This window comes from Ambystoma mexicanum, chromosome 3p (genome assembly GCF_040938575.1).
Source record: "Ambystoma mexicanum isolate Mex_15411 chromosome 3p, UKY_AmexF1_1, whole genome shotgun sequence".
NCBI lineage: Eukaryota > Metazoa > Chordata > Amphibia > Caudata > Ambystomatidae > Ambystoma > Ambystoma mexicanum.
In genome coordinates, this window is record NC_090925.1 from 339543637 (window position 1) to 339568629 (window position 24993).

The 24993-nt window shown below is 48.1% G+C and overlaps 1 protein-coding gene across 1 annotated transcript in view; it reads left to right on the top strand.

The window, feature by feature from the left end:
• Positions 1-10045, top strand: part of ANGPT4 (angiopoietin 4) — a 165752-nt gene extending 155707 nt beyond the window's left edge. The window contains exons 6-9 of the mRNA XM_069650935.1: positions 2523-2624; positions 3534-3700; positions 4662-4792; positions 5918-10045. Of these exons, the coding sequence (XP_069507036.1) occupies positions 2523-2624; positions 3534-3700; positions 4662-4792; positions 5918-6078 (561 nt within the window). The 3' untranslated portion in view covers positions 6079-10045. The remainder of the gene's footprint in view (positions 1-2522; positions 2625-3533; positions 3701-4661; positions 4793-5917) is intronic.
• Positions 10046-24993: the final 14948 nt, after the last annotated feature.

The window sequence follows — 24993 nt, forward strand, 5'->3', positions numbered from 1 at the left end:
GTGGATGTCCAGTCAACCAGCAGCTTTCCAGTCTGACCGCTGCTCACACCAGTGGCTTTCCAGTCTGAACGCAGCTCACACCAGTGGATGTCCAGTCTGACCGCTGCTCACACCAGTGACTTTCCAGTCTAACCGCTGCTCACACCAGTGGATGTCCAGTCTAACTGCTGCTCACACCAGTGGCTTTCCAGCTTGAACACACTCACACCAGTGGCTTTCCAGTCTGACGCTGCTCACACCAGTGGCTTTCCAGTCTGACCGCTGCTCACACCAGTGGCTTTTGAGTCTGACTGCTGCTCACACCAGTGGCTTTCCAGTCTGGACGCTACTCACACCAGTGGCTTTCCAGTCTCAATGCTGCTCACACCAGTGGCTTTCCAGCTTGAACACACTCACACCAGTGGCTTTCCAGTCTGACGCTGCTCACACCAGTGGCTTTCCAGTCTGACCGCTGCTCACACCAGTGGCTTTTGAGTCTGACCGCTGCTCACACCAGTGGCTTTCCAGTCTGGACGCTACTCACACCAGTGGCTTTCCAGTCTCAATGCTGCTCACACCAGTGGCTTTCCAGCCTGAACGCTGCTCACACCAGTGGCTTTCGAGTATGACCGCTGCTCACACCAGTGGCTTTCCAGTCTGAATGCTGCTCACACCAGTGGCTTTCCAGTCTGACCGCTGCTCACACCAGTGGTTTTCCAGTCTGATGCTGCTTACGCCAGCGACTTTCCAGTCTGACCGCTGCTCACACCTGCGACTTTCCAGTCTGACCGCTGCTCACACCAGTGGTTTTCCAGTCTGACCACTGCTCACACCAGTGGCTTTACAGTCTGGACGCTACTCACACCAGTGGCTTTCCAGTCTGAACGTTGCACACACCAGTGGCTTTCGAGTTTGACCGCTGCTCACACCAGTGGCTTTCAAGTCTGACCACTGCTCACACCAGTGGCTTTCAAGTCTGACCGCTGCTCACACCAGCGGCTTTCAAGTCTGACCGCTGCCCACACCAGAGGCTTTAGAGTCTGACCGCTGCCCACACCAGAGGCTTTCGAGTCTGACCGCTGCCCACACCAGTGGCTTTCCAGTCTGGACGCTACTCACACGAGCGGCTTTCCAGTCTGCCGCTGCTCACACCGGCGGCTTTGATGCAAAACTCTGAGCAGTAATTCTGGCTCCACCTTTTTCTGTAACAATGCTCTTACATTTCTGCTCTACAAAGTAAATGTGAACTCCAATCCCAGACCATATACCCATGACTTAAGCCTTCGTTAGTGTAAATATTTACTTGAGGGAAAAGCTGTGGAAATTGAGATGGAAGCCACAAGGGTGCAATAGGACAGGGTTCAACATGCGCCACGGCAGGAGCCCCGGCATACTCTGCAAACCCATAGCTTCACCTCCTGCACATGAAAGGCCCTATGAACCAGAAAGCTATTTCCTGAGCAAACACAAACTCCTTGCCTGGTAAAACCCTCATCCTGCGTTCAGCAGTGCAGTACTATTTAGCAGGAATTTATTGCCAATTTTCCAACACTGCTGAATTCCGATTTTGGTGGCGAAGTTCAGAGTTAAACTCCAGCACATGGCTGGAGATAAATCCTCGCTTTACCTCCTAAAATCAGTGGGTTTACCAAGCAGAATTACCGCTGGTGGTAAATCTGAAAATATCCCCATGCATTACAAAAACAGGGATCAGCTCCACTTTCCACCACTTGCAATCTGGGGTTAAATCCGCTGGATTGAGCGGTGGTAACTGTAAACAAGTTGGACAGTAATTCTGTGGGAAAATCATGGAATTATTGCCATATGTATAATGAGGTCCAATGTCCCATAAATCCCTCTTCTCCAGGGCACTCTTGCTGGTCAGACCAGTCTAGAGTCAATGGTAGAAGTCAGGGTGGAGTTCTTGACAGATCTGTTCATCTGTCCTGTCTATCCATGAAACCATCAGAGGAGGTAAGTTGGCAATAGCCCCCCTCTACCAATTGTTTAGTCTTGGGAGGATCGCTCAGGGGTCTCAGGAGGATAGCTCAGGGGCAACGTGCTTGGCCAGGAAGCAAGACGATGATCGGGTCCGCACTTAGAAACCTCTGGGTATTAAGCACGTTATAAATAACCTATCATATCATATCATATAGCCTCACCTCTGCAGACTGAGAAGCAAGCTTAGCAACGTAGCCATTTTCTAGGTGGTTCAGCATGTGCTGCCTGGGACCTGGCTTCTAGAAACAAACCCAAAGAACCTTAGTTAGACTGGATTGCAAAGATAGAGTTCGAAACAAGGACCAACTTCTACAAAGGCTGCTTGGCAAGAACCAGTGGATCTCCCCGTGTGCGTGTCCAGTGACAGCCAAACACATCTACAGGCCATCCAGCCATGCTCCAGGCTGAAAGCAATCAATAATGCCCAGGATCAGGGCCATGTGTGCGAGACACAAGATTGCCAACGGTGCCCCATGAAGGGCATCACAGGTTTGGTGGACAGAGTAGTCTCCCTCTAATCCCTTTGCTCTGATCTCCCACAGGTGTATTGCGACATGGAGACTGGTGGCGGCGGCTGGACGGTGATACAACAGAGATCCAATGGCAGTCTGGCCTTCCAGAAGAACTGGAAAGAATACAAACTGGTGAGCCCAATGCATGCTCACTTTGGGTTTCGGGGAGGGTGACGGGATAGAGGTCAGCACAGGAGAGCGATGTAAGAAAGACCCCATCAAGGATTCAAGGAAAGGGCCCTTCTGGAGTGGGTGGAGGGACTGGGTAGACCCCAGTAGTGTGGGGCACTGGATGCTCTGGAGGTGATAGGAATAGCGACAGACCCTTTGCAATGCAGGGCAGAGGGACTCTGGTGGGACAGGGGTGAGGACAGGACCTACAGTGTGAGGTCCTTAGTTATTTGTATTTATTTGAAATGTATATAGCGCCTTAAACCAAAGTGCTCTACATATCATCAATACCGTACAATAATATGAAGTTTAGCAAAAACAGTCAGTTATGCCAACCATGCTGGAGTAGAAGAGATTCCAACGATTTACGAAACACAGACTAGACAGAGATAGAACGTAGAGGAAGAGGAAGAGCATTCCAGTGCAAAGGGGCAAGAAGAGAAAATGTGCAAAAGCGTGACTGCGCACATGGAGGACGAGGAACTACAAGGAGAAACTAGAGCGGAGAGAACGAGACGCGGTATAGAACGAAACCAGAGAGGATATAGTCGGGTGCAAGACCATAAAGAGAGTTGAAGACGAGACACAAGAAATTGAATTTTAGTTGAGCTTGAAAAGAGAGCCAGTCAAGAGTGAGAAGATCAGAAGAACTAGAATCGCCTAGAGCCAAATGAAGAAGTACACAAATAGGGGCATTAAAAACAGATTTCAATGGAGCAAGTCCAGTAAGTGGAAGACCAAAGAGTGCAGTAGAACAGTAACAAAGGCATGAGAAAATTAAGGAAGATATGAGTTACACGTTGCTGGGATTGTGCCTGGGGTTTGGCTTCCATAGGGCCATATTGTTTGACCTCTGACCTTTTTTCCTAGGGCTTTGGTGATGCTGCTGGTGAGCACTGGTTGGGGAATGAGTGGGTTCATCTCCTGACCAGCCAGACTTCCTACAGCCTGAGGGTGGAACTCCAGGACTGGGACGGCAACCGTGCCTACGGGCAGTATGGGACATTTCGACTGGGCAGTGAACGGCAGCTGTACAGGTGGGAAAGAGAAGGCACCCACTGATACTTCCCATCCATCGTTCTCTTGGGCCTCCAAGCACCTAATCTTCTTCCCCACAAAGGCCTGGCCACCATACGAAGTTCCTTGAAGTGGCCCTGTTACTTCTACACACCATCTTATCCCAGCAAATGACTAGCCTTCAGATGCACAATGGCGTTGCGCTTCCCTCCACTGAGGAGCGTGGACCTCACCCACAATGGTGGCGCGATCCACGCTCCTCAGTGGAGGGCAGCGCAATGCAGGGTGCCCTTTCTTGAGTTCTGCAATGTTTGTGGACCCCCCCATTGTGCTTAACCTTGGGTCCTCCTCCCCTACTTTCTGTCACCATTCTCTACCTTATCAATTTTTCTCCCCTGTTGCAGAGCCAAGAAACCACGCCATTCGCCATGAAGCCAGGGTGCATCCTGCGAGAAACATTGTACCATTGCCCATTGTGTAAGAACCATAGAACTAAATTCCAAAACCACTGTGAGAACCCAGAACCCACTGTAAATCCTGTAAGAACCGTGGAAGCCATTGGTATCCTGTAGCATACCGTGAACCCTTTTGTATCCTACCAGAACCCCCTGTTGATCATATAAAAATCGCTAAACAGAAGGCATTCTCAAAGAATCCTAGAACCAGGTGGATCTTGAAGGAACAAGGAAGTACGGTGATACTGAAGGCCTTGTCACTTATAGAGGATGGCCTCCAATTTGAGATCCAGTCTCCCTGTGCCTTTGTTGTCTGCTTGGACTCCTTGCACCTTCCAAGTACTTTCCTCCCCGCCCTCGATTCTTCCAATAGTGTCCCCTTCTTCCCTGGCTTCCCTAACTTGTTCTGCCTCTAACACCACCCTGTGCAGTTCCTCTGCCTCTATCCATAGATAATGGGTCCTCAGTGCGCCTTCCTGTTCCTCAGGTTCCGGTCCGTTCTCTGATCCTTACCATGTTCTTGCAGGCTCTTCCTGGGGGATTACAGTGGCACTGCTGGCCCACAGAGCAGCCTGGCGCTCCATGAAACCAACTTCAGCACCAGAGACTCCGACAACGACAACTGCCTGTGCAAGTGTGCCCAGATGCTCAGTGGCGGTGAGTGCGTGCGCTGCTGTGGTGCGTGCGTCTGATCCCACACGCTTAGCTTCCTGCCTTATCCAAATGGACCCCATTGCCTGAGACCCTCAGCCTGTCCCAGACATCTCCCAGGGGTTACATCCTATTCCCACCCAGAATAAAATATATTGGTAGCCTTTGGGGAGACCGGGCATTTTACTGGATGAAAAATGTCAGAGTTGCCACTTGCGGCCTTATGTTTGCCATAATTAGGTATTTCTATAGAAGTAAATGCTACTCATTTATTTGACCAAAAAAAAACAGCAAACCTGCTGATGAAAAACTAACCTGGGAAATGATAGGCATCTGGGTAGTGATGGGCAAGCTGTGGCCCTTCAGCTGTTTTCTCCTGTGACTCCCAAGATCCCTCACCATTGACCCTTCTGGCGAGTGCTGATGGCTGTTGTAGCTCAAAACATTTGGAGGGCCACAGGTTGCCCACCACCGCAGAAGGACGTTAATTACAATACATTAATCTTTGTGTAGAGTACCATCAGCAACCCCAGACACGTGTTTCGGCCTTGTTGGGCCTCCTCAGTGAGGTGAAGCTGAGCCTCTTTAAGGCACAGTGAGCAAGAGGTCCACGTCTGGATTACCCTGGGTTACTTAGGGTGAAAGCCCAAGTTTTACAAAATTGAAAAGGAGTGTGGGAGCCCCTCCACTGAGAATGACCATGATCTCAGGGGCAGGACGATACCGTGCAGCATGGGTCTGATGCCCGGTTGAGTGCTTAGAAGCTGGAGGAATCTGGTACGAAGTGCTATATAAATCACCAATAATGGTGATGTTCCTTTTGTAACACTACGACTTCACACCCCACCATACCTTCTATTGCAAAGCCATTAAACCCCACCACTAGTTCTGAATCCAGGGCACAACCCCCCATCCCTTCCCAACCTGTCCACTCATTCCAGGGAGGTTGCGCAGTTCTTACCCCGCGCCAGGAAGAGGCTCTGTGTCTGTCTTTGGACACTTCATATTGTGAGAATGAATCCTTGGCTTTGATGGGCGGACATGTTGGGTTAAGGCAGCCTGCTCCGGCGCCCAGAGCTGGTGCCACCACCTTGTGTGTTAACACGTGTGTTCTCCTTCGCATGTTTACAGGCTGGTGGTTTGATGCATGTGGACTTTCCAACCTGAACGGCGTGTACTACTCTGCCAGACACCACCTGCGGAAACTCAACGGCATCAAGTGGCACTACTTTCGAGGACCCAGCTACTCCTTGAGGGGTACACGCATGATGATACGTCCAAGGGACATCTAATGGCGATGGGATTAGGGAAGAGGTACACCCCTGAGGGGTCAGCCAGGACTAGGTAACTGGCCACAGTGACGCGTAGACCCACGAAAAGAGAAACACCAGTGCCAAGACATGAATAACTGCTGAAGACCCATGCCGACGCCTCTCCAGCATTTGAATTTTGGAAGACCCCCTCCCTCTATTCCAAAATCATTTTCAAAACACGGTTGCTGTTAGCAGTCTTATGGGACCGCTACCACCTACTCCCTGCCCCACCTGGATAGCTCCTCTAGTCACAGCTATGTCACAACTCCACATCCTCCATAAGCCCCGTTTTGCCACGTCACCAGTTCCAAACTTCCCAGAGCTTCTTCTACACATCCTCACATACCCAGAAACATCTGTAAATAGTCAAGTCTGGATTGGCATCACGAGCCAGCATCAGACATTCACGTCTGCCTTCAGACAATCAGGTCTGTCTTCCGATATCCAGGTCTACCTTCAGACATCCAGGTCTGCCTTCAGACATCCAGGTCTGCTTCAGATATCCAGGCCTGCCTTAGGACATCCAGGTATACCTTCAGACATCCAGGTCTTACTTTAGACATCCAGGTCTGTCTTCAGACATCCAGGTCCGCCTTCAGATATCCAGGTCCGTCTTCAGATATCCAGGTCTGTTTTCAGATATCCAGGTCTACCTTCAGACATCCAGGCCCGTCTTCAGATATCCAGGTCTACCTTCAGACATCCAGGCCCGTCTTCAGATATCCAGGTCTACCTTCAGATATCCAGGTTTGCCTTCAGACATCCAGGTCTGCCTTCAGATATCCAGGTTTGCCTTCAGACAGCCAGGTCTGCCTTCAGACATCCAGGTCTGCTTCAGATATCCAGGTCTTACTTTAGACATCCAGGTCTGTCTTCCGACATCCAGGTCCGCCTTCAGATATCCAGGTCTGCCTTCAGATATCCAGGTTTGCCTTCAGATATCCAGGTTTGCCTTCAGACAGCCAGGACTGCCTTCAGACAGCCAGGACTGCCTTCAGACACCCAGGTCTACCTTCAAGACATAAAAGGTCATCCTCAGGCACTCTTTGTAACCACAAGCCACCAAAGATGACCTTCTTCCAGCCATTCCTCTTCCAGCCACTCAGTATCATATTCAGCCACCCATCGACCCCCAAAGATTCTAAAGGCCATCTGAGCCAACTCCTGGTCACGCTTAGGATCCAAAGGCCATTTGTTTGGTCATATATGGGTTTTCATAGTCTCTTATATTCTCCTTAAGCCACCTAGAGTCACATTCAAACATGCAAGGCCCTTTCCAGCCACACAGGACTTCCCTCATCCACTCCAAGTGATATCCTTGCTCCAAAGTTTACATCGACAGCTGAGGGCTACCCACAGACACTTAGCACCACACTCACACTGCCACACTCTGCCCCACTTGACTACTCCCAGTAACTCTTGGTCATGCCGACAAGAAAGCAGATCACAGCACTGAGGACAGTACAATACCATCCCCCCATCTTCCCCAACAATACTACCATTGGGCATTCCATCTCCCGCAGACTTCAACCCCCTCCAATAGAGAGGTACCACTATCTTGCCCGCCAAGTCCACTGGACTTCATAACTCATACACATTCCAAAAGCCCAAGTATTCAAAAGCACCCTCCACAACCCTCCCCTTCCCCATTCTCCCTCAAGTCCCATTAACCAGTCTCAGTGCTCTCCGCATCAATGGGTCCCATGGCCTCTGTTAGTGGCCTTGGCCAGCTAAGGCCATCCACCCCATCCAGAAACTCCTTGATCGACACGCAGCCCTCTAGACGCCCATCCACAGCCACCCGCACCCGACGACCACCGAAACGCCATCAACACCGCTGGGAGTTCCTTCTGACATGACTCCGAGCGACTCGGCAAAGACACTCATCTGGAGGAGAGAAGCCATTGCAACCCCCTGTGAGGAAACAGATGCTAGCGCTGCAGAAGACCACTTTGGAAACAGGCATTGGCAAAGCCAATTGCACGGACTTTTGCATACTGAAAATGTCTATACACACACACACACCCTGCCCGATGGAGGGCTACACGTAGGAAACGCATGACAGAGGGAGGAAGGAGAAGGTGCAGGGGGATTGGTGGGGGCTGGTATGTGGCTGAATCTAGGTAAGTGGGGATTCTTGGATAATGCATCTGAAATGTAGGGATTTTGTAACTTTTTGGTACTACTGAAAAGCTATGCTGGGGGTAGGGGCAGTCACATGGCAGGTGGGGCCTGGCGCGGGCATTCATGCCTCGTGGGTGGCAACATGTGCCGATTGAGGCAGGCCTCATGGTATGCCTAGATGTAATGACACAGTCTGGACCACCCGAGACCCTGCTAAGGCTGGGCCAGAGCCCGTGCATTGGACAATATTAAACGGTGGAATGGGGGGCGATGTAGATATGCATGAAAGGCCAGCAGGGATGAGGGAGTCTGCCATGAATGAGGGGTGTCTGATTCTCCATGTAATCAATCTGGTGGAAAAGAATGAGTTCAATTGAAGCAGGTTATGTTCAAGTGGGAAGAGTTCATCTGCAGCTGCTGCATGCAAAAGGCTAATAGGCCTGAGCCAGAGCCAGGTGTCTGCCAGATCTGCCTGCTCCGCCCTTTCATGTTCATAAAGACTAGCCCAGCAGGGGTTCATATGAACACGGGCGCTAGCATGACACAGCAGGACTATTGGACAGTCGGTGGGGTTGGGGAACAGTCTCACACATGGCAGGTTAACTGTAAAAGGACTACCATTGATATTAGAAATGTGAACATGGAGAGAATTCAAACAATTCCACACCTCTGGGAGGTCAGTAGTGCTGGGCCAAAGTCAGTCACATATCAGACATTCCTGACTCATTATTTCAGCCTTCTGAGGGTTCTAAAACCAATATCATTGAGGTGGATATTATGAAATTGGGAGCCATTGTTAAAGCTTAGTAGAGTTGTGGCACAGACTGTACCTCTCATGATTTTGAGATGTAAAATGAGTACTAGCCAAGTGAGCAATGCTGAATGGGACAACACCATTACAGGCAAGTATCTGTATAGACTGTCGGGTGTAGGACAGTCCGCCATGTGTAAGGCGTGCCCGACTTAGCATTGTGCTCTTTGGAGTGTGGCAACATGAGTACCACTGATGTGGACAGTATTAAGCAGGGATGTTTCATGATGGTCTGGTACCTATGGAAGGCTGTTAGAGATGGGGCGGAACTGGTCACACATCAGGTGAACCTGACTCAGCCTTTTTTCCTTCAGGTGGCAGTCAAAAGAGTATCATTAAGTTGGATATTATAAATAGGAATGAAATGCTAACAGCTTTGAAAAGCCTCCTCTCTTGGGGCTGAGTCAATGATATGTCAAATGTATCTGACTCAGCGCTTTATCTTGCTAAACGTGATAAAATCAGTACTATTGAACTAGTAATGGTAAAATGTGGAGGCAACATGCCTGAAAAGCTAGTGTGGCTACCATTTTGTTCGAGTTTACATACTCCCATGTTAGCCTCCATTTTGGAGAATGTTAGCAAATCACATTGTATCTTATTCGTGACATCCCTTTTCCTGAAGTTAGAGAAAACAACATGTTATCCTCCATTCTGGAGAATGTTAGCCAATCACAGCATATCATATTGGTGACATTCCTTGTCATGGAGTTAGAGAAAGGACGGGGATTTCTTTTCTCTGTGGTTATTTTGATAAAATGGAAAACAACATGATTTTCCTACTTCGATGTAAACAAACAAATGCAACTTTGAGACTATGATTTCCACAAAAAAAAAAATAATAATATTTGCCTTTATCTGGTATGTAAAAAATAAAGAAGAGACTTACAAGACAGCAGCTTTTTTTAAATATTGATTGCCATATCGGTACAGTAAATATTGTATCCTTTCTATTACATGAGATTTCTATTGTCAAGAGTAATTTTATAATTAAAGCATTAACTCTCAGCAGACTGCTTACTAATCACACTAGCAGGTTAACGTTTGATATTACTGCTTGATAGAGGCAGCTCAAAGAGATTCAAAGAAGATGTGTGTGTTTTGTGCAGTGCAGGGGGTAGACAGTGTGTGGGATTGGCATGGCCATGGGCAGTAAATGGGTGAATGGGTGAGTAAATAACTAAACAGCCACACGCTGTGTGTTCCTCCTCACATGTTATCTCCCTCCTATCTTTAGTCCAGTACAATATGATGCAAAGAGTGATACTTAATATCACCGCTACCTCACATGCCCCCGAGTTGGATCATTGGGTCCTGAAAGTGTGGTATTTGCTACGTCAAAAATTGATGATCTAACAGCCAGGGCCGGCTGAAGAATGTGTCAGCGCCTGGGGGGCCGATTTCAATTTAATGTTTGGGGACCCCCTTGCCTAAACTTCGGGGAAACAGTCTGAGGCCCTTGTGAGGTGCTTAAATAATGGATACAAAGGAATGCAGCGAGGATGTTAATCGCTGCAGATTATCACAATGAAGGCAGGCAGTGGAGAGCTGTAACACTAGTAATTACTCTTTGAAAGCAGGTGCTAATGCAGACGAAGCTGGAGCAAAAGGCAACAGTGTGATGGGTTTAAGAAGTAGCTTTCCCGACGTGATCTGTACTGATGCCATCAGCTGGGGTCAAGAGATAACACATATTATATGATATGGCATTTATAAAGCGCCTGTACGAACACCGCTGCATGCAGTACAGAAACAGTCCGGAAGCAGGGAAAGGCAGACAGGCATACACTAATGGGCTTAGCAGGGGGGAGTGCCAGGGGCATAAGTGAACACACACGACGCGGGTATTGATGTCACTCTGGCCACAATTTATTAAAAACACTAAACACTTCAAACAACCCAAACATCAACCTCAAAACCCAAAATGTTACTCCCCCAAACAACACATCATAATCACACAAAATGGCATTATATCCTATTGACAGGTGGTCCAGGGGGACCATGACTCCCGCCCCCAGGGTGGTGCGTGGTGGAGAGGCCTTTGCCCCCGCCTCTACCATGCCCTCTCAGGGGGCGAAGCCAGGAGGCACACCCCTCGTCACTGACCCAAATTGCCTCCTGATCCCGCCCCCTCCAGGGCCCTCCCCAATGGGACTGTTAAAAAGCAGGTTCCATGCTCTTTATGTTTACTTCATGTAAGTTTATTCCAGCTTAACAGATACAGTTCCACATGAAGACATTAAGGACATAGATAATGGACAGACACCGGCTCCCATCACCCAGGGCCAGCCAGCTGTAACTGTCACTGAATGGAACACTCCCTAAGAAGATTCTATCATCCACACACAAACATTCCAGACGACATCACCAGCTACATCACCAGAGACAAGCACAATACAACACAGACCCCCTGCTGGCAGTCCCTTCTCTCATTGCGGGGGGTGTCCTTTGCCCTCCTCATTATGCCATTCCAGCCTCGGGGTCACCTGGAAGGTGCAGCTCAGTGTAACTATGGTCCTCCCCAGCCTGCCAGCCCCCTCCCCAACTCAGAATTCTAAAGTCAGGGTGGATGGGATGGAGAAAAGGTCCAAGATTCCTCTGAGGCGGTCGATGGCATGGGTCGATGCAGCGGGGAGGACGGCAGCGCGGAGATCCACAGAGAGGTGAAGGGCGATACCCACCCCTCTCTCTGGCCCCCTTTTTTGTGTAGATGTTCATGCCACCACACTCCCCAGCCACAAACTCACCAGCAGCCAAAGTCCAGCACCTCCCATCAGCAACCAGTTTGGGGGCAGCGCCCACCAGGCGCCACCAGACACCTCTGCCCCTGTCCGCCACCGTCCTGCCCAACCCGGCATCACTGTAACCTGGGAATTTGTCAATTTGTTACGCCAATTTACATCACCTTTACTCATTCGCTTATGCCCCTTCCTTTCCCCTCCAGTAAGGTGCAGAATGAGACATGTTTTCTTTTTGCCATAAAAAGGCCGCAGATTTATTTTCACAGATAATAAACACAGCAAACATTAGTGGAAAGAGCTCCAAAGGTGCAGCGACTGCTCCGTATCCAAAACCTTACTTCCCCCTTTTTCCCAAAGTCCATAATAGGCACAACTCCGCCAAGCCCTTTGTGTCTGAGACCCGCCTGCCCCTGCAGGTGTTCATGGGCTGAGAGAGCGCCGTTTGTTGGGGGGAAGCTGAGCCCTCATGGGGTAATGGCCGGGTCTTTGCCTTCGATAGGGTGTAATAGCAATCGGCACTCCCCTGTAACTAGTCAGAGTCCTTGAAAATGCTGCTGCCACAGCAGCCCTGGGAATGACAGTACCTTCCCGAACTAAACTTGCTTCACCAACACTCAGAAAACAAAGCGCTGCCCCTGTAAACTATGCTGGCAAAATGCCAGCTCAATGTAGAACTTGAGAAGCATACAATGAACCAATGTGGAAGTCTGCAGCTCAAGGCTGTCAATGGATTTAACTGATGGGGGTGCGGTGCTTTGTCTCCACTTAAATTAGACAATTCCATCTATTGAACTTAAGGGCTTGCAATATCTTCCAGTAAATGTCATTATGCCATCCGAAAAATCCAGCAAATGAATAGGACTGAAAGGGAGAAGGACCTGTGAGAGCTTTTTCACCCGCTCCCGGCCCGCCACTCCCTGCTAATGAGCAACACTGGGTTTCATTCTCGGCAACCAGTCCACACATGAATGGAAACGAGTATTGCATATTTTCAAGCTTTGTGTCCATCCGTAGCAATCCCATCAGTGGCAAGAAGGTCTGGGAGCGTTTCAGTGTTCCGGCTTGCATCAGACAGTCACATGGGCTGTTCCAGTCACCCCTGCCCGGCACCATTACTCCCTCCCATTGGCCAAGGTGCTAGGCCAATCCGTCTCCTGCAACGCCTTATAGCCGCCTGCCCCCTGGCTGTAATATGGCTTTGCATTTTGGTTTTAGACTTAATAACCAGTATGATGGTGTTGGATCAACAGACCCCTCGAGACACAAGTTAAAGTTCAACACCTTCATTGTACAACAAAGAGGGGTTGGGGGAAGCCCTGAGAAGGTCTGGGATTTGAGTACCATGAAAAAAGTGACTACACAGCTGTCAATAGTCAAGGGTTATTATTATTATCATTAGGCTATTTATTGAGCGCAGACTTAGCTGCGTGAAGCAACGGAGCGTTTTACAATCATAGGGGGAAGAATAAGGCTAGGGAACATAGAGAAAAGGGAGTGGGGATCTAACAACAGGGGAGGGAGGGAAATAGTCAGCAATGGATCTACAAGTGTCAGGTTCAGTCCTTACCTCTTTGCTTCTGGACTGCTTTGCTGGGAAGAGGTGAGACCTGTCCTTCCAGGTATCCATCGTGCAACCTGATTACAGGATAACTGGTAAGCACTACGGCCACGCCGAGAGCCAGGTCCCGCGGAAACAAACCCTTGAGGAGGAAAAACCCAAGGCGCAGAAAAGATGTTCCAGGGAAGTTTGATAATCCAAGAATTTGTCTTTGAAGAAATCGGGAAGAAGACTCCAGTTATCCGGTCTTGTTGAAGGTCCAACAAAGAGGGTAATACTGAGTGGATACTGAGTGCAGCCAGCTGAAGGCAAGGGCAGCTCCGCTGACAAGCTGAGCAATTATGAATGGAGCGGATGCTCCGAGGAAGGCGAGGAAAGGGGAGAGAACGAGAGTGAGAAAAGCTTGGAAAGTCAGGGAAGAGGACTGCAGAACCGTGCAGAAGAGGGAAGCCAAGCGCAACACGAGGGAAGCACGAAGGAATGGGAGACCAGGAATTTCACAAACAAGAGAGAGAGAGAGCGAGTAAGACACAATGTCGCAGGAAGACTAGCGTAGAGCAATTCAGAACAATTGCAATGCAGCAAGCCTTCCGTGAGCTCTCTACTTATATCTGGATAGCAGGTGTTCCAAAACACGCAATGCGTGGTATGAACGTCTGAGCACCATTTTGGATTGGGGCGCAACGCGAAAGCGTTTCAGGAAAGAATCTCGATCAGACAAGCACCAGGAAAGCGAATGCATGACAACAAATCACTCCGGGGAGTAAAAAGTGGGGATCAGATCACCCAGTCTCAGGTAAGGGTGGAGTGGACGGTGTATGGACCTAGGTATTAGGGAGGAGCCATTCTTTGAAGAGGTGGGTCTTGAGCACCTTCCTGAATTATAGAAGCGAGGGAGCAAGTCGGATGTTGATGGGGAGGAGGGTACATGAGGCATGGACAGAGAAGGCCTGTCTTCTGTTTTTTTTCCTTCCTGCACCGGCCAAGTTCATGTCTTTACTTCTGGTTTATTGTAGGCCTCCGGAGATGCAGAGCCTCTCAGTGAGGTAGCTTTAGGACTTCAGGATGACCACCTTGTAGATGATGCAGCAGGATTTGAAAATGATACAAGCTTACAGCAGGAGCCAGTCAGTTAGATGAGGGTCGAGTTGTTGTAGTCGAATTTGCAGAGTCCTTTGATGAATTGCGCTGCAGTATGCAGGACACATCTCAGGAGAGACAGTGGGCCTCATTACACGGTAGGAGGTAACCATGCCGCTATTAGCGGCATGGCTACTCCCTTACTGCATGCCGGGTCCAGGTCCGGGTCCGGGTAGGCGGCATGGGGACTTACCGGGTCATTCCGACCCTGGAGGACCCGGTAAGTCCCCATTCCAAATACCATTCCCCATTCCCATTTGAGCCCTCATAGGGCTCAATGGGAATGCGGAACGAGCTAATAACGGTACCGCAATTTGCAGTACCGTTATTAGCTCTGAAGTCCCTCAGCGGGTCCCATCCTTAACGCCTGGTCAGACCAGGCGTTAAGGATGGGACCCGCTGAGGGACCTCGTAGTAGGGCGGTAAGGGATTACCGGCACCAGTGACCTTACCGGTGCCGGTAATCCCTTAGCACCTACTGTGTAATGAGGCCCAGTGTAGTTGCTGGAAGGCCTTCCAAAAGGTAATTGCCACAATCCAGGTGGATAGGACCAAGACTTGGACAGCAGATCTGAAGTTGTTTTCTGAGATGAAGGGCTTGATTTTGCACAGGAGAGAAAGTTGGTACCAAGCCGTTTGTGTCTTCCTTGCTACCTGCTATTTGAAGGAGAGGTGTCTGTCAATGTCAAACCCAAGGGACTTGGCGCAGGTGGCCAGCTGTAGTGTGAAGCCCTCGAGGTGAATAGTAGAGAGCCAGGTATGGATGTCCAGGTGTTTGGTGTTTTTGATCAGCAGTAGGAATTTAGTCTTGGAAGTGATGAGCTTCAGGTAAGCACTGGACATCTATGACTGGATCAATGAGAAGCAGGCCTTGAGCCTGTGGATGTCTTCGATGTAGGATATCTTGAGGTAGAGCTGTGTGTCATCTGCGTATTGGTGGATATGGATGTTGAATGGAGCAAGGAGGGTTCTAAGTGGTTCCATGTAAAGATCGAAGATCAGGGGGGAAGAGGATGGATCCTTGCGGGACTCCACAGAAGATGAGTAGAGTTGGTTATAGGGAGGTATCCATCTGTACAAACTGGTGCCAATTAGCAAAGTACGGTTTGAACCGGTTGAGGGTGATTTCACTGATCCCCATGCAGCGATGTAGATGGTCAGTGAGTGTTTGGTGGTCTAGTGTGTCAAATGCTGCTGAGAGGTCTATGAGAACCAGGAGGCAAGGATGGCCATCATCAAGGATTTTAAGTGCATCGTTAATCACCTTGATGGTAGCTGTTTCTGTGCTTCATTTGGGTCTAAAGGCAGATTGGTCGGACTGAAGGAGGTTGTTGGCTTCAATGTGTTGGAGGAGTTGTGTGGCTACTGCTTTCTCAAGGATACTACGTAGGAAGAAAAGATGGGTGATAGGGTGGCACTTGCTGAGGTTGCCAGAATTCGGTGTTGGTTTCTTGAGAAGCGGGAGAATTTGTCCGGTGTTCTTGGCCAAGGGGAATGTGCCTTGTGTTAGGGAGCTGTTGATGATTGTCAGGTAACAGAGGAGTGCTTCAGTTGGAAGTTTCTTAAGAATGAAGGAAGGGAGGATGTTGTGCTGCACATGATGTGGCCTTGAGGGATTCTAGAATGGCAGTAAGGTCTTCCATAGTGAGTGTTTTGGAAGTTGTCCAGCTGGTTGTGGTTTGGCGATATGTGATGTGTAATGTGCTCTCAGATGGTGTCTATGTGTTGGTGGTTCATGCTGATCTGATTGATATAGAAAGAGGTGATGGCGGTGGCTTTCTTGATGGAGTGTGGTATGGGTTGGTAGGGCATAGGGTTGATGCAGTGCTTGATGGTTTTGAAGAGGGATTTGCTTTTATTGTTGACCTTGGCTATGATGTTTTGGTATTAGTTGCCATTGTCAGTGGTGATCAGTCATTTCCGTGTAGCACAGAGGTCCTGGAGCAGGGCGAGGTCGGATGCGCTGCAGGATTTTCGCGAAGTCTCTTGTTTTCTGATGGTTAATTTGTTGGAGATGAGTTCTTGAGTCCACTAGGGTGCGGAAGATTTAGGATTGATGGTACATTGCTTCACAGTGGCATGGCGGTTGATGTTGGTTGTGGGTGTGGTGTTGACTTCTTGGAGGAGCGAATCGCAGTACTGGTTTATCAGGGGTAAATCAGCCCATGTAAAGTAGAGTTTGGCGAGGTCTTCTGTGAGGGCCTCCACTGGGAATTCTCGTTTGATCAGAAGGCATGTTTGCTGGGTTTCCAATGGGCTTGCTTGACTGTTGTAGTGTGCCTAATGTCAAAAGGGGATTGCCAGATGGTCTGACCAGTCGAGCTGGATTGGAGAGCTGTGATGGAGGGTGAGCTGGGCAGTGATGATGAAGTAGAGGATATTAGCTTTCCTGTGAGGTAGGTCTTTCGTGTGCTGCGTGACGTTCAGAGTGTTGAATAGGCAGTGGAGATTTTCTTTCATTAACCTGGTTGCTGGATTGCCAGGGATGGTGAAATCACAGAGGAATATGTTGTTGGCATGTGTGAGAGACATGTTGGTGACCTTGTCTGTGAAGTCTTCGATGAAGGAGGGGTTGGGCTTGGGTGGTCTGTAGATGAGGTGAAAAGTGACAGTCCTTTGGGGAGAGCGGGAAGTGGCATGAATGACTTTTGAAAGAGCCAATGTGGGGATGTCCAGTTGGATGCATGGCCATGTTGCCTTGTGAGTGATGGCAATGCCTCCGCCGACATTGTTTGGACGGTCTATTTGTAGAATTCGATAGATTTTGGGAATGAGGACATCTGGGTTATGGGTGGAGGTGGATGTCTTCCCGGTCTCAGTAATGAAGACGGCATCTAAGTCATGTGTGGCAATGAGGTCGGCGATGCCAGCTTAATGATTGGTTGCTGAGCAGACATTGGCAATCAATAATCTTGTTGTAGTTGTGAATGATGGAGTGCTGATGGGGTCTATGGTGAAGCGAGTGAGGTTGCTGCGATGCAATGTCTTTGATGTTGGTAGTGAACAGTGTGGTTCACGATGAGTGGTAATGGTAGGGATGGGCTTTTGGGAAAGACGGGTGAAACACATATTTGCGGAAGCTTACCTGATGTTAGAGGAGCTGTGGTTCTGCTCCTGCATCTTCCCGGTCCAGACAGGTCCAAACAGGAATTGCCCTTTTCTTAGTCTGCCCTTTGCTTCGGACGCCCGTGTTCAGGACATTAAAGTGTTCTGGACATTTTGAAAAAATAAAATCCAAGGCAATAGTAACTCTCTTGGTTTTCATGAGATCCTTTAGGGCAGAAATCTCTCTCACCCATTTGGGAAAGTTGGAAATGTTCAAATCCCTGAATACTTTAAAATAGTTTAAAGATACAATTCAATGAAAATGCACACTGTTATATTCGTAAAACATGAAGTAATGTCAGCTCAAAAAATAGTCTCCCCTGAGTTTTACAAGTGTATTTTGAAGACACACACAGTGTTATAAGGGTACCTGCTTGTAGTCCTTGACAAGGGCATACAGTATGTGTTGTTATACAAAACATTGAAGTGCTACAAAGAAGGAAAGTGGGTTTAATTTGTGATTTAATTTGTTGTTTTAAAATATCAGATTACTTAATGGGGTTCATGGGGGAAGGGGTTGAAACCAGTTGCATCTACTGCAGTGTGACTAACCCAAACATTCACACTTAGCAAAATGAATTGTCAGATGCAAAGGAGTAAAATTCACATCATCATAGTGAGTACTGATAGCTTCTTAACATTAACATGATACATCTTAGTAATACCCGAGTCAACAGTATTCATTTAATCAATTGCATTAGTATTTTATCTGTATTTATTGGAAGAACTAGGATGTCAATGTCAATCGGCAATGACTTGCAATAACACATTTACAGATAGCAGAGGCATTTCCGTGATGGGTGCCTGTAGAATAGCACAATGATGATGAACAAGGGGTGAGCCAGTTTATAGGGGTGTTTTAAAAAGGTGTGACCTATACCAGGCACAAAACAAATGAAACAGAAAAAAGGATATATGAGAAACTGGTGACTTAGATAGGCAACATCAGCATAAGGGGGCAAGTGCTTCAAACAAAAGAGCACACTATAATTATATAAACTTGCATTGTTAGGCGGCACTGAGGGGAGTGATTGGGTCAGGTAGGGAGGAAGGGGAGAGGGCAGGGGGAGCGCCCTCTTTAGCAAGTAAGTGAGGTTTGGGCTAAGCTTTGAAGAGATCCACGGCGGGACAGGGTTGATTGGACTGTGTAAAGAGAAAGGAAAGGGCTGGCCCTGGAACAATGTAAGCACACGCATGTTCTTTCTTCTGGCCAAGAACCGTAAAATGCATGCAAAGTAACTGCTGAATATGAAAATGCACATGCCTGCTAAATGTGGAAATGTAGAAAAAACAAGACCCCCTTTCCTTCAACTAACATCACCCCATCATGCACACTCCTGTTTCTTAAAACCTTACTAGGACCGAGTTCTCAAATCATGACCTAGAAATCATGGGCTTTCTAGCACGTGCCATTCTGTATTCGTGTGGTTTATAGTGAATATGTCGAATGACATTTTTTCGAATGCCATAATGTCGGGAAAAAAATGATTTCGATTTTTTTTTTTTAATGGGGTTCCCTCCCCAACCCCTGTTTTTTTTGTATTTACAATTTATCTTTACTAGCTAAACCAAAAAATAACATACAAATAAAAAAAAAAAAACAGATTCCATTTTTTTTCCGGCATTCTTTTTTTCAACATTATTGCATTCGAAAAAATGTTTTCGACATTTTAACTGGATGCCTATTTGTGTGCACATTATAAATGCAGGACTACATGTGCCAAGGAGCAATATGAGAGAGAACCTAAAACCCGGGATCTTTTTATTTTTTCACACCAGACCTGGCACAACTTGCGGTCTCTGCAAACTACCCCACGCATGTCTGTTCTTCTTTCAGACTTCTAACAGAGAGGAGTCTGCTCGTAGTCATTGTTTGAAGCATGCAAGCAGTTTGGTACTGTGCATCCTATACATGGCATCTGTAAAAACTAAAGGTGAAGCCTCCCTTCCACCAGATGGCCCGTCAAGGCCTCCTGCATGGGTCGGAGCTGAGAATTTCGCAGATATTACTGGGCTTTACTGGTTTTTGTTTTAGCAGCATGGTCTTTCTGCAGAGGCTCCCAATGCTTTCCTTTGTGGTCGAGGTCTCCTGGTGGGAAAGAGCTCCTAATGTGGAGATGAGATTTCTGAGTGCACTTGGCCACTGCAGCAAAAACATACAACATCCTGCAGTCAGGCAAGGGAAATACATCACAACAGGATGGTTGCCCCTGGTCCCAGGTTCCATTTGCATACGAGGAAGGCGCAGGCATTTGTGAAATCATTTTATTTGATCTAATCGCGTAAACCAAACTCCAGGCGGAGACCGAGTGCAGATGAGGCTCTGTTTTCCGCCCTCTGCTCCCTGTGAGTTTGTGTTTGACGCTTTTAAGGGAGGGCCATTTTAACTTATTTTGACGCCCAGAAACAGACAACTATAGGGTCACCCTGAGCCAAAATAAATGAAGAACTACCCCCCCACCCCCAAGACCCTCTGGATGCCCTCCGTCTTTCCCACCCCTTCATCACAATCACAAGCCTTGGGAGCGATTATGCAAGTGTGGGGACAACTTTGAAGTCCCATTAGCCCAGTCATCCATGCTGGAATGAGAATACTAAAGTGGCAACATTTGCTGTCCGCGATGATATGTGTTCTAGCATAGGCACAGGACACATTTAACAAGTGGCAAGTGCTTTACGGGATCTGCTGGCATTGGCTGCATCTTTAGCGAGCGAGACACACTTAATATAGGAATGTGTGTAACTGTGAGCGAGCACGAGTTCGTTCTGGGTATGTAGTCCTTTCAGCGATTCTGCTCTAAAAAGGGGAAGACTATCAGATGGCAAATGCAGTCTTCATTGTAAACTGTGCTAACTGAAGACGGTGGCATTGTGGGACATGTAGTTCTTCTTGGGTATCTGTACCGAAGGAGCTAGAGAGCATTATTTGTAATAACTCTGTGGAGTCACCTTTAGTTAGGGAGCCAGAGTGCATTCTGGGCCTTGCACTCCTGTGAATGCCTTTGTACTGAGGCAGGAAGCTTTGGGTAGGCTACTGTACTATGCAAGGTCTGGGGTACATTCTGGGACATTCAGTCCTTTAGGGCCTCTGCACTGGCGTGAGAAGAGTGCATTGCAGGACATGAACTTTGGTGAGGAAATGTATACACAGTGCATTGTGGGTTGTGTAGTCCCGTTGAACCTCTGCTCTGAGTGAAGGTGTGCGGTATCTAGCACTCGTGACTGTATGTGGGCATATGGAGCTGTGATGCAGCATGTGCTGGTTGAAGATGTATTGTATTGTATTTTATCCATCATTTATATAGTGCCCGTTCCCCGTTTGTATGGCCTCAATGTGATTTGTGGTTGAACGCCCACGGTGACCGCAGTCCATGTGTGGGAGATTCTAAGAGTTAATTTAAAGATGCGAGTGTGCATTTTGCCAGGTTAGGACTTGGGAGTGTTGGCTGGGCTCCAGAAAACAGCCCGTAGGTCAGGCACGTGGGTGGGTGCTGGTGGTGGTTTAGGATGGAGTACTAGTGCCGGAGACGCGATAGGTGTCCAGCTAGACTGAAAAGTTTTGTAGATTGTCGCTGTATACTAGTGGCAGAGGTGTTGAGGTACGTCAGGGGTTTCAATGTGGACGGCTATGCGAGCTGCTAGACTGGAATTGAATTTCAATAGCTGCATTATATAGTGCATGGATGGGTGGCCATGCGGCCGTGGTGCAAAGTATACATACTGTAAACTTGGATGGAGTTCATCTTCAATGTTGTTGTTTTTTTCTAGGTCCAACGTGATTGGTTGTTCGCGCCAGTTGTGTTCTCCCTAGATTGAAAGTCTGAGCAGTGGGAGGGGCCCGGCAGGGGCGGTGGTGGTGGGGCAGGGGGTGTACGATCGTCTGTCAGTAAGGGGGTGGGAGGGATGGTGCAGAAATGTATCACGGTGTGCCGCTGCAAATGCTATCTGGTGGCTAGGTGTGTTGTTGGGTTTGGGTAATTGTCTCTGTGCACGTATCAATAGTATAGAGTGCAAGAGGGTTTCAAGAGGAGGAAGGGAAGAGCCAGGTTTTTAGGGCCTTTCTGAATGCTAAGTGATTATCAATGTTACGGATGTGCAGGGCCTGAGTATGCACAGTTGTTGTGTTGGGAGAGGGATACATCCATGTCCAGTGTGCATCTGAGATGTTTCACTGAGGTGGAGGATGCAGGTGGGTTAGGGAGGGGTAGGATTTCCATTATCCCGGGATTGAGCATGAGGTGGATGGTCGTCATGCAGTAGTCAATATCCGAGAGGCATGCTGACAGATCTGGATGGTTGGAGCCTGGCAATTTGGGGATTTTAAGGATGATCTGGGCGTCTGTGTAGTTGTAGCAGGTGAAATTGTGGGAGTGGATGAGTGCAGGGAGTGGGCTCAGATAGATGTTGAAAAGGAGGGGACATAGGGATGCTCCTTGTGGGACCCCTTTTGGAACTGGTTGTGAGGTAGCGGTGAAAGGGTGGAGGAGCATGATTTGTGAGCGATTAGAGATGAAAGAGGAGATCCGGGAGAGGGCAGTGTCTTTGATTCCTAAAGAGTGTAGCATGCCTAGGAGAATGGTGTGGTGGATGGCATCAACAGAGGCATAGAGGTCAAGGAGAATGAATACAGTGCAACCTTCTGCATCCGCTGTACTTTTTAGGTCGCCCCAGTAGGGTGCATTCCGTTCCTCAGAGCGGTCTGAAACCAGATTGGGCAGGGTCCAGGCGGTTGTTGGCATCCGTAAAATGGGCGAGCTGCATGTATGCCGTGCGGTTCATGAATTTGGACATGAAGCATGAGTTGGAGATGAGCCGGTAGTTCTGGGGGAGGCGTGGGTTGAGTGTAGGTTTTTTGAGGAGGGGTTTGATGTAGGCAGTTCTTAAGGCTTCCAGGAAGGTTCCTGATGTTAGGGAGTGGTTGAGGAGTGAGCGTGTAATACTGCCTGCACAAGTTGAGGCTAGGATGTTTTTGAGGATGATGGGCTGGCGGGGGTCCTTGGGGAAGCGGATGGGCGGCTTTCTGCTATGAGCGAGAGGAACTCCTGGTGTGAGATTGGAGAGAAAGAGGTGAAGGTTTGTATCTGGAGGTGGTTTGGACAGGGTTCGGCCTGTGGATGGGGGTAAGGGGCAGGGGCATTCTTTCTTATTTAGAGATGATGGCGGAGTGTCTGTTGATAGCAACGTTGTGGAAGTGTTCTGATAAGGCGTTTCATAGGAACTGGGAGTTGGGTGCAGGGGGGTTCGAGCAGCATAGAGAATTGAATGCAGAAATGATTTTATGCAGATCCTTGCTCGGGTTGCGAGAATGTAAGATTCTGTTCCCATAGAATGCTTTCTTGGTTTTTATGATTTCCAATCTATATGCTCTTGTTGGTCTTGCTAGGGCAGTTGTTTTCTGGGTGGTTGGCTTGGTTCTCCAGGTCCGTTCCAGATGGTGCTTGAGGGTTTTTAGTGATTTGAGGTTGACAGTGTACCACCTGAGTGTGGGGCCTGATCTCTCAGAGGGCTGTTTAGTTGGGGTGACGGGTTTGAATGCAAGGTAACCAGTTTATTGCAATAGACTGGGGAAAAAAATCAAGGTAAAAGCCAAGCTCTCACTTCAGAATTCTACAACATTTGAACAGACAACAGGAGTTTATATAGTACAAATGAGTGTTGTGATGTCACAGTTGTGGAAACCTATCGCTCCTGCTCATTGGCTCCCTCTACTAAGCTACATATGGAACATATATGTATGCACCCAGGGATTGGACAATCGTTATCTAAAACCCCGCCCATGGTCTTTCCCCTGAAAAAGTGCTACATCATCATATCTGGAAATTAATTGGAAGTCCGTGAATTACTTATGCGGTGAAAAAAGACATGTGCTAATCGGGTACAATGCTGTCACACTATCCATGAACTGGATGCATGATGACACATTTGTGTAGGTGAGAGAGCGGGTAAGATAAGTGCATTGCCTTATTTTAATTAAATCAAATAGCAGATGTTTTATCTCCTATGCCACGAGTGCCGAGGCTCAAGGTCTTGTTCGCAAAATGTAATCGCCATCCTGCTCTTGACAGATTTATGAATAATTATTTTGCGAGTCATCCTGTTAAGATTCCATCAAAGCATTTATGTTGTTTTTTCTTATGCCACTTCTTGGTCCTCCCATCATGCCTAGCGCAGAATACATTAATCTGTCACCTCTTTTGGATTTCCTGGGATGCTATAAACTTGAAACAGTTTGCTGTGTCTTTGCAACTTGATTTATCTGACAGCTGACTGAACACCATTATATATTGCTTGACCTCGACATTCCTTTGGCTATTCACCATCCAGTTGGCTACAGCATTTTCCCTGATTTGTTCAAGCATGTTCAACTAGGCCTTTCTTAAAGTTGCAAAGGTGAATTCTCTGCTGGTGCAATTTTTAAAATGGCATCTCGTGTTTCTACTGCAGCACACATTTGCTCTGTATTTATTTGCTCCCTACCGAGGCCTAGTGCATGCATGACACATTATTTTTCTACCTATGGGTACGCTGCAACATGATCCTACCTATTATAGTTATGCTGCCCCTACATGTGTATGCGCTTTCCTGCCATCTAGTCTATTCTAGTTAAAAAACACACTAATTGTGCAAGCCAGTGCCTCATCTGTCCCTACTTGTTTAGCAAAGCTAACTATTCTTTGTGCCAGCTGCATTTCTAGGAGGATTTAAAGTGCAGTTTCAAATGTGTTCTTTCTGATTTTATAATTCTGTGTTTTCTGGGGAAGGCAGGGGGGCACCTGCTTTCTAGCCAGCAACTGCCCCACTACAGGTTCAAGGGCGATCGAGAGCTAGAGGTCAAAGAGTTTGATTGGGGGGGGGCTTTCTTGGATGGAGTGTGCTGGGAGTGAGGTGAGGAGTGAGTTGGCTAGATCATGGGTGATAACAACTTTGTTCCAGAGTGGTGTGAGAGGTGTGGAGGTTGGTGGTGGTAGGGCGTGCCCTAGAGTAGGGGCTGCAGTTGAGAGTGATACGGAGAAGAAGATTGCGGAGTAATCTGTCCTTGTTAGGGGGCGTGGAGTCAGTGGGGATATGATGTTTGTGGTGGTGAAGATCACATTGAGGGTGTGGCCTCTAGTGTGGGTTGGTGTGGAGATGTGTTGTGTCAAGTTGAAGGCTTCTAGGTTGTCTGTGAGGGATCGGGACATAGGGTTAGAAAGGGAGTCAAACCAGATGTTGAAATCATCTAGGAGGGTAAGTGTTGGAAGTAGATTGAAGTTAGTAGTCAGATCTTTTTGTTGTTGCCAGGGGGGTCTGTAAATGAGTAGGTAGCTGTGCGAGGCGGAGGGTGAGAATTGGAGTTTTACCAGAAGGTATTCATAGTCTGTGGTGGTAGCTGAGGTGTCCTTAATAAGTAGTGGAAATTGCCGTTTGTGTAGTAG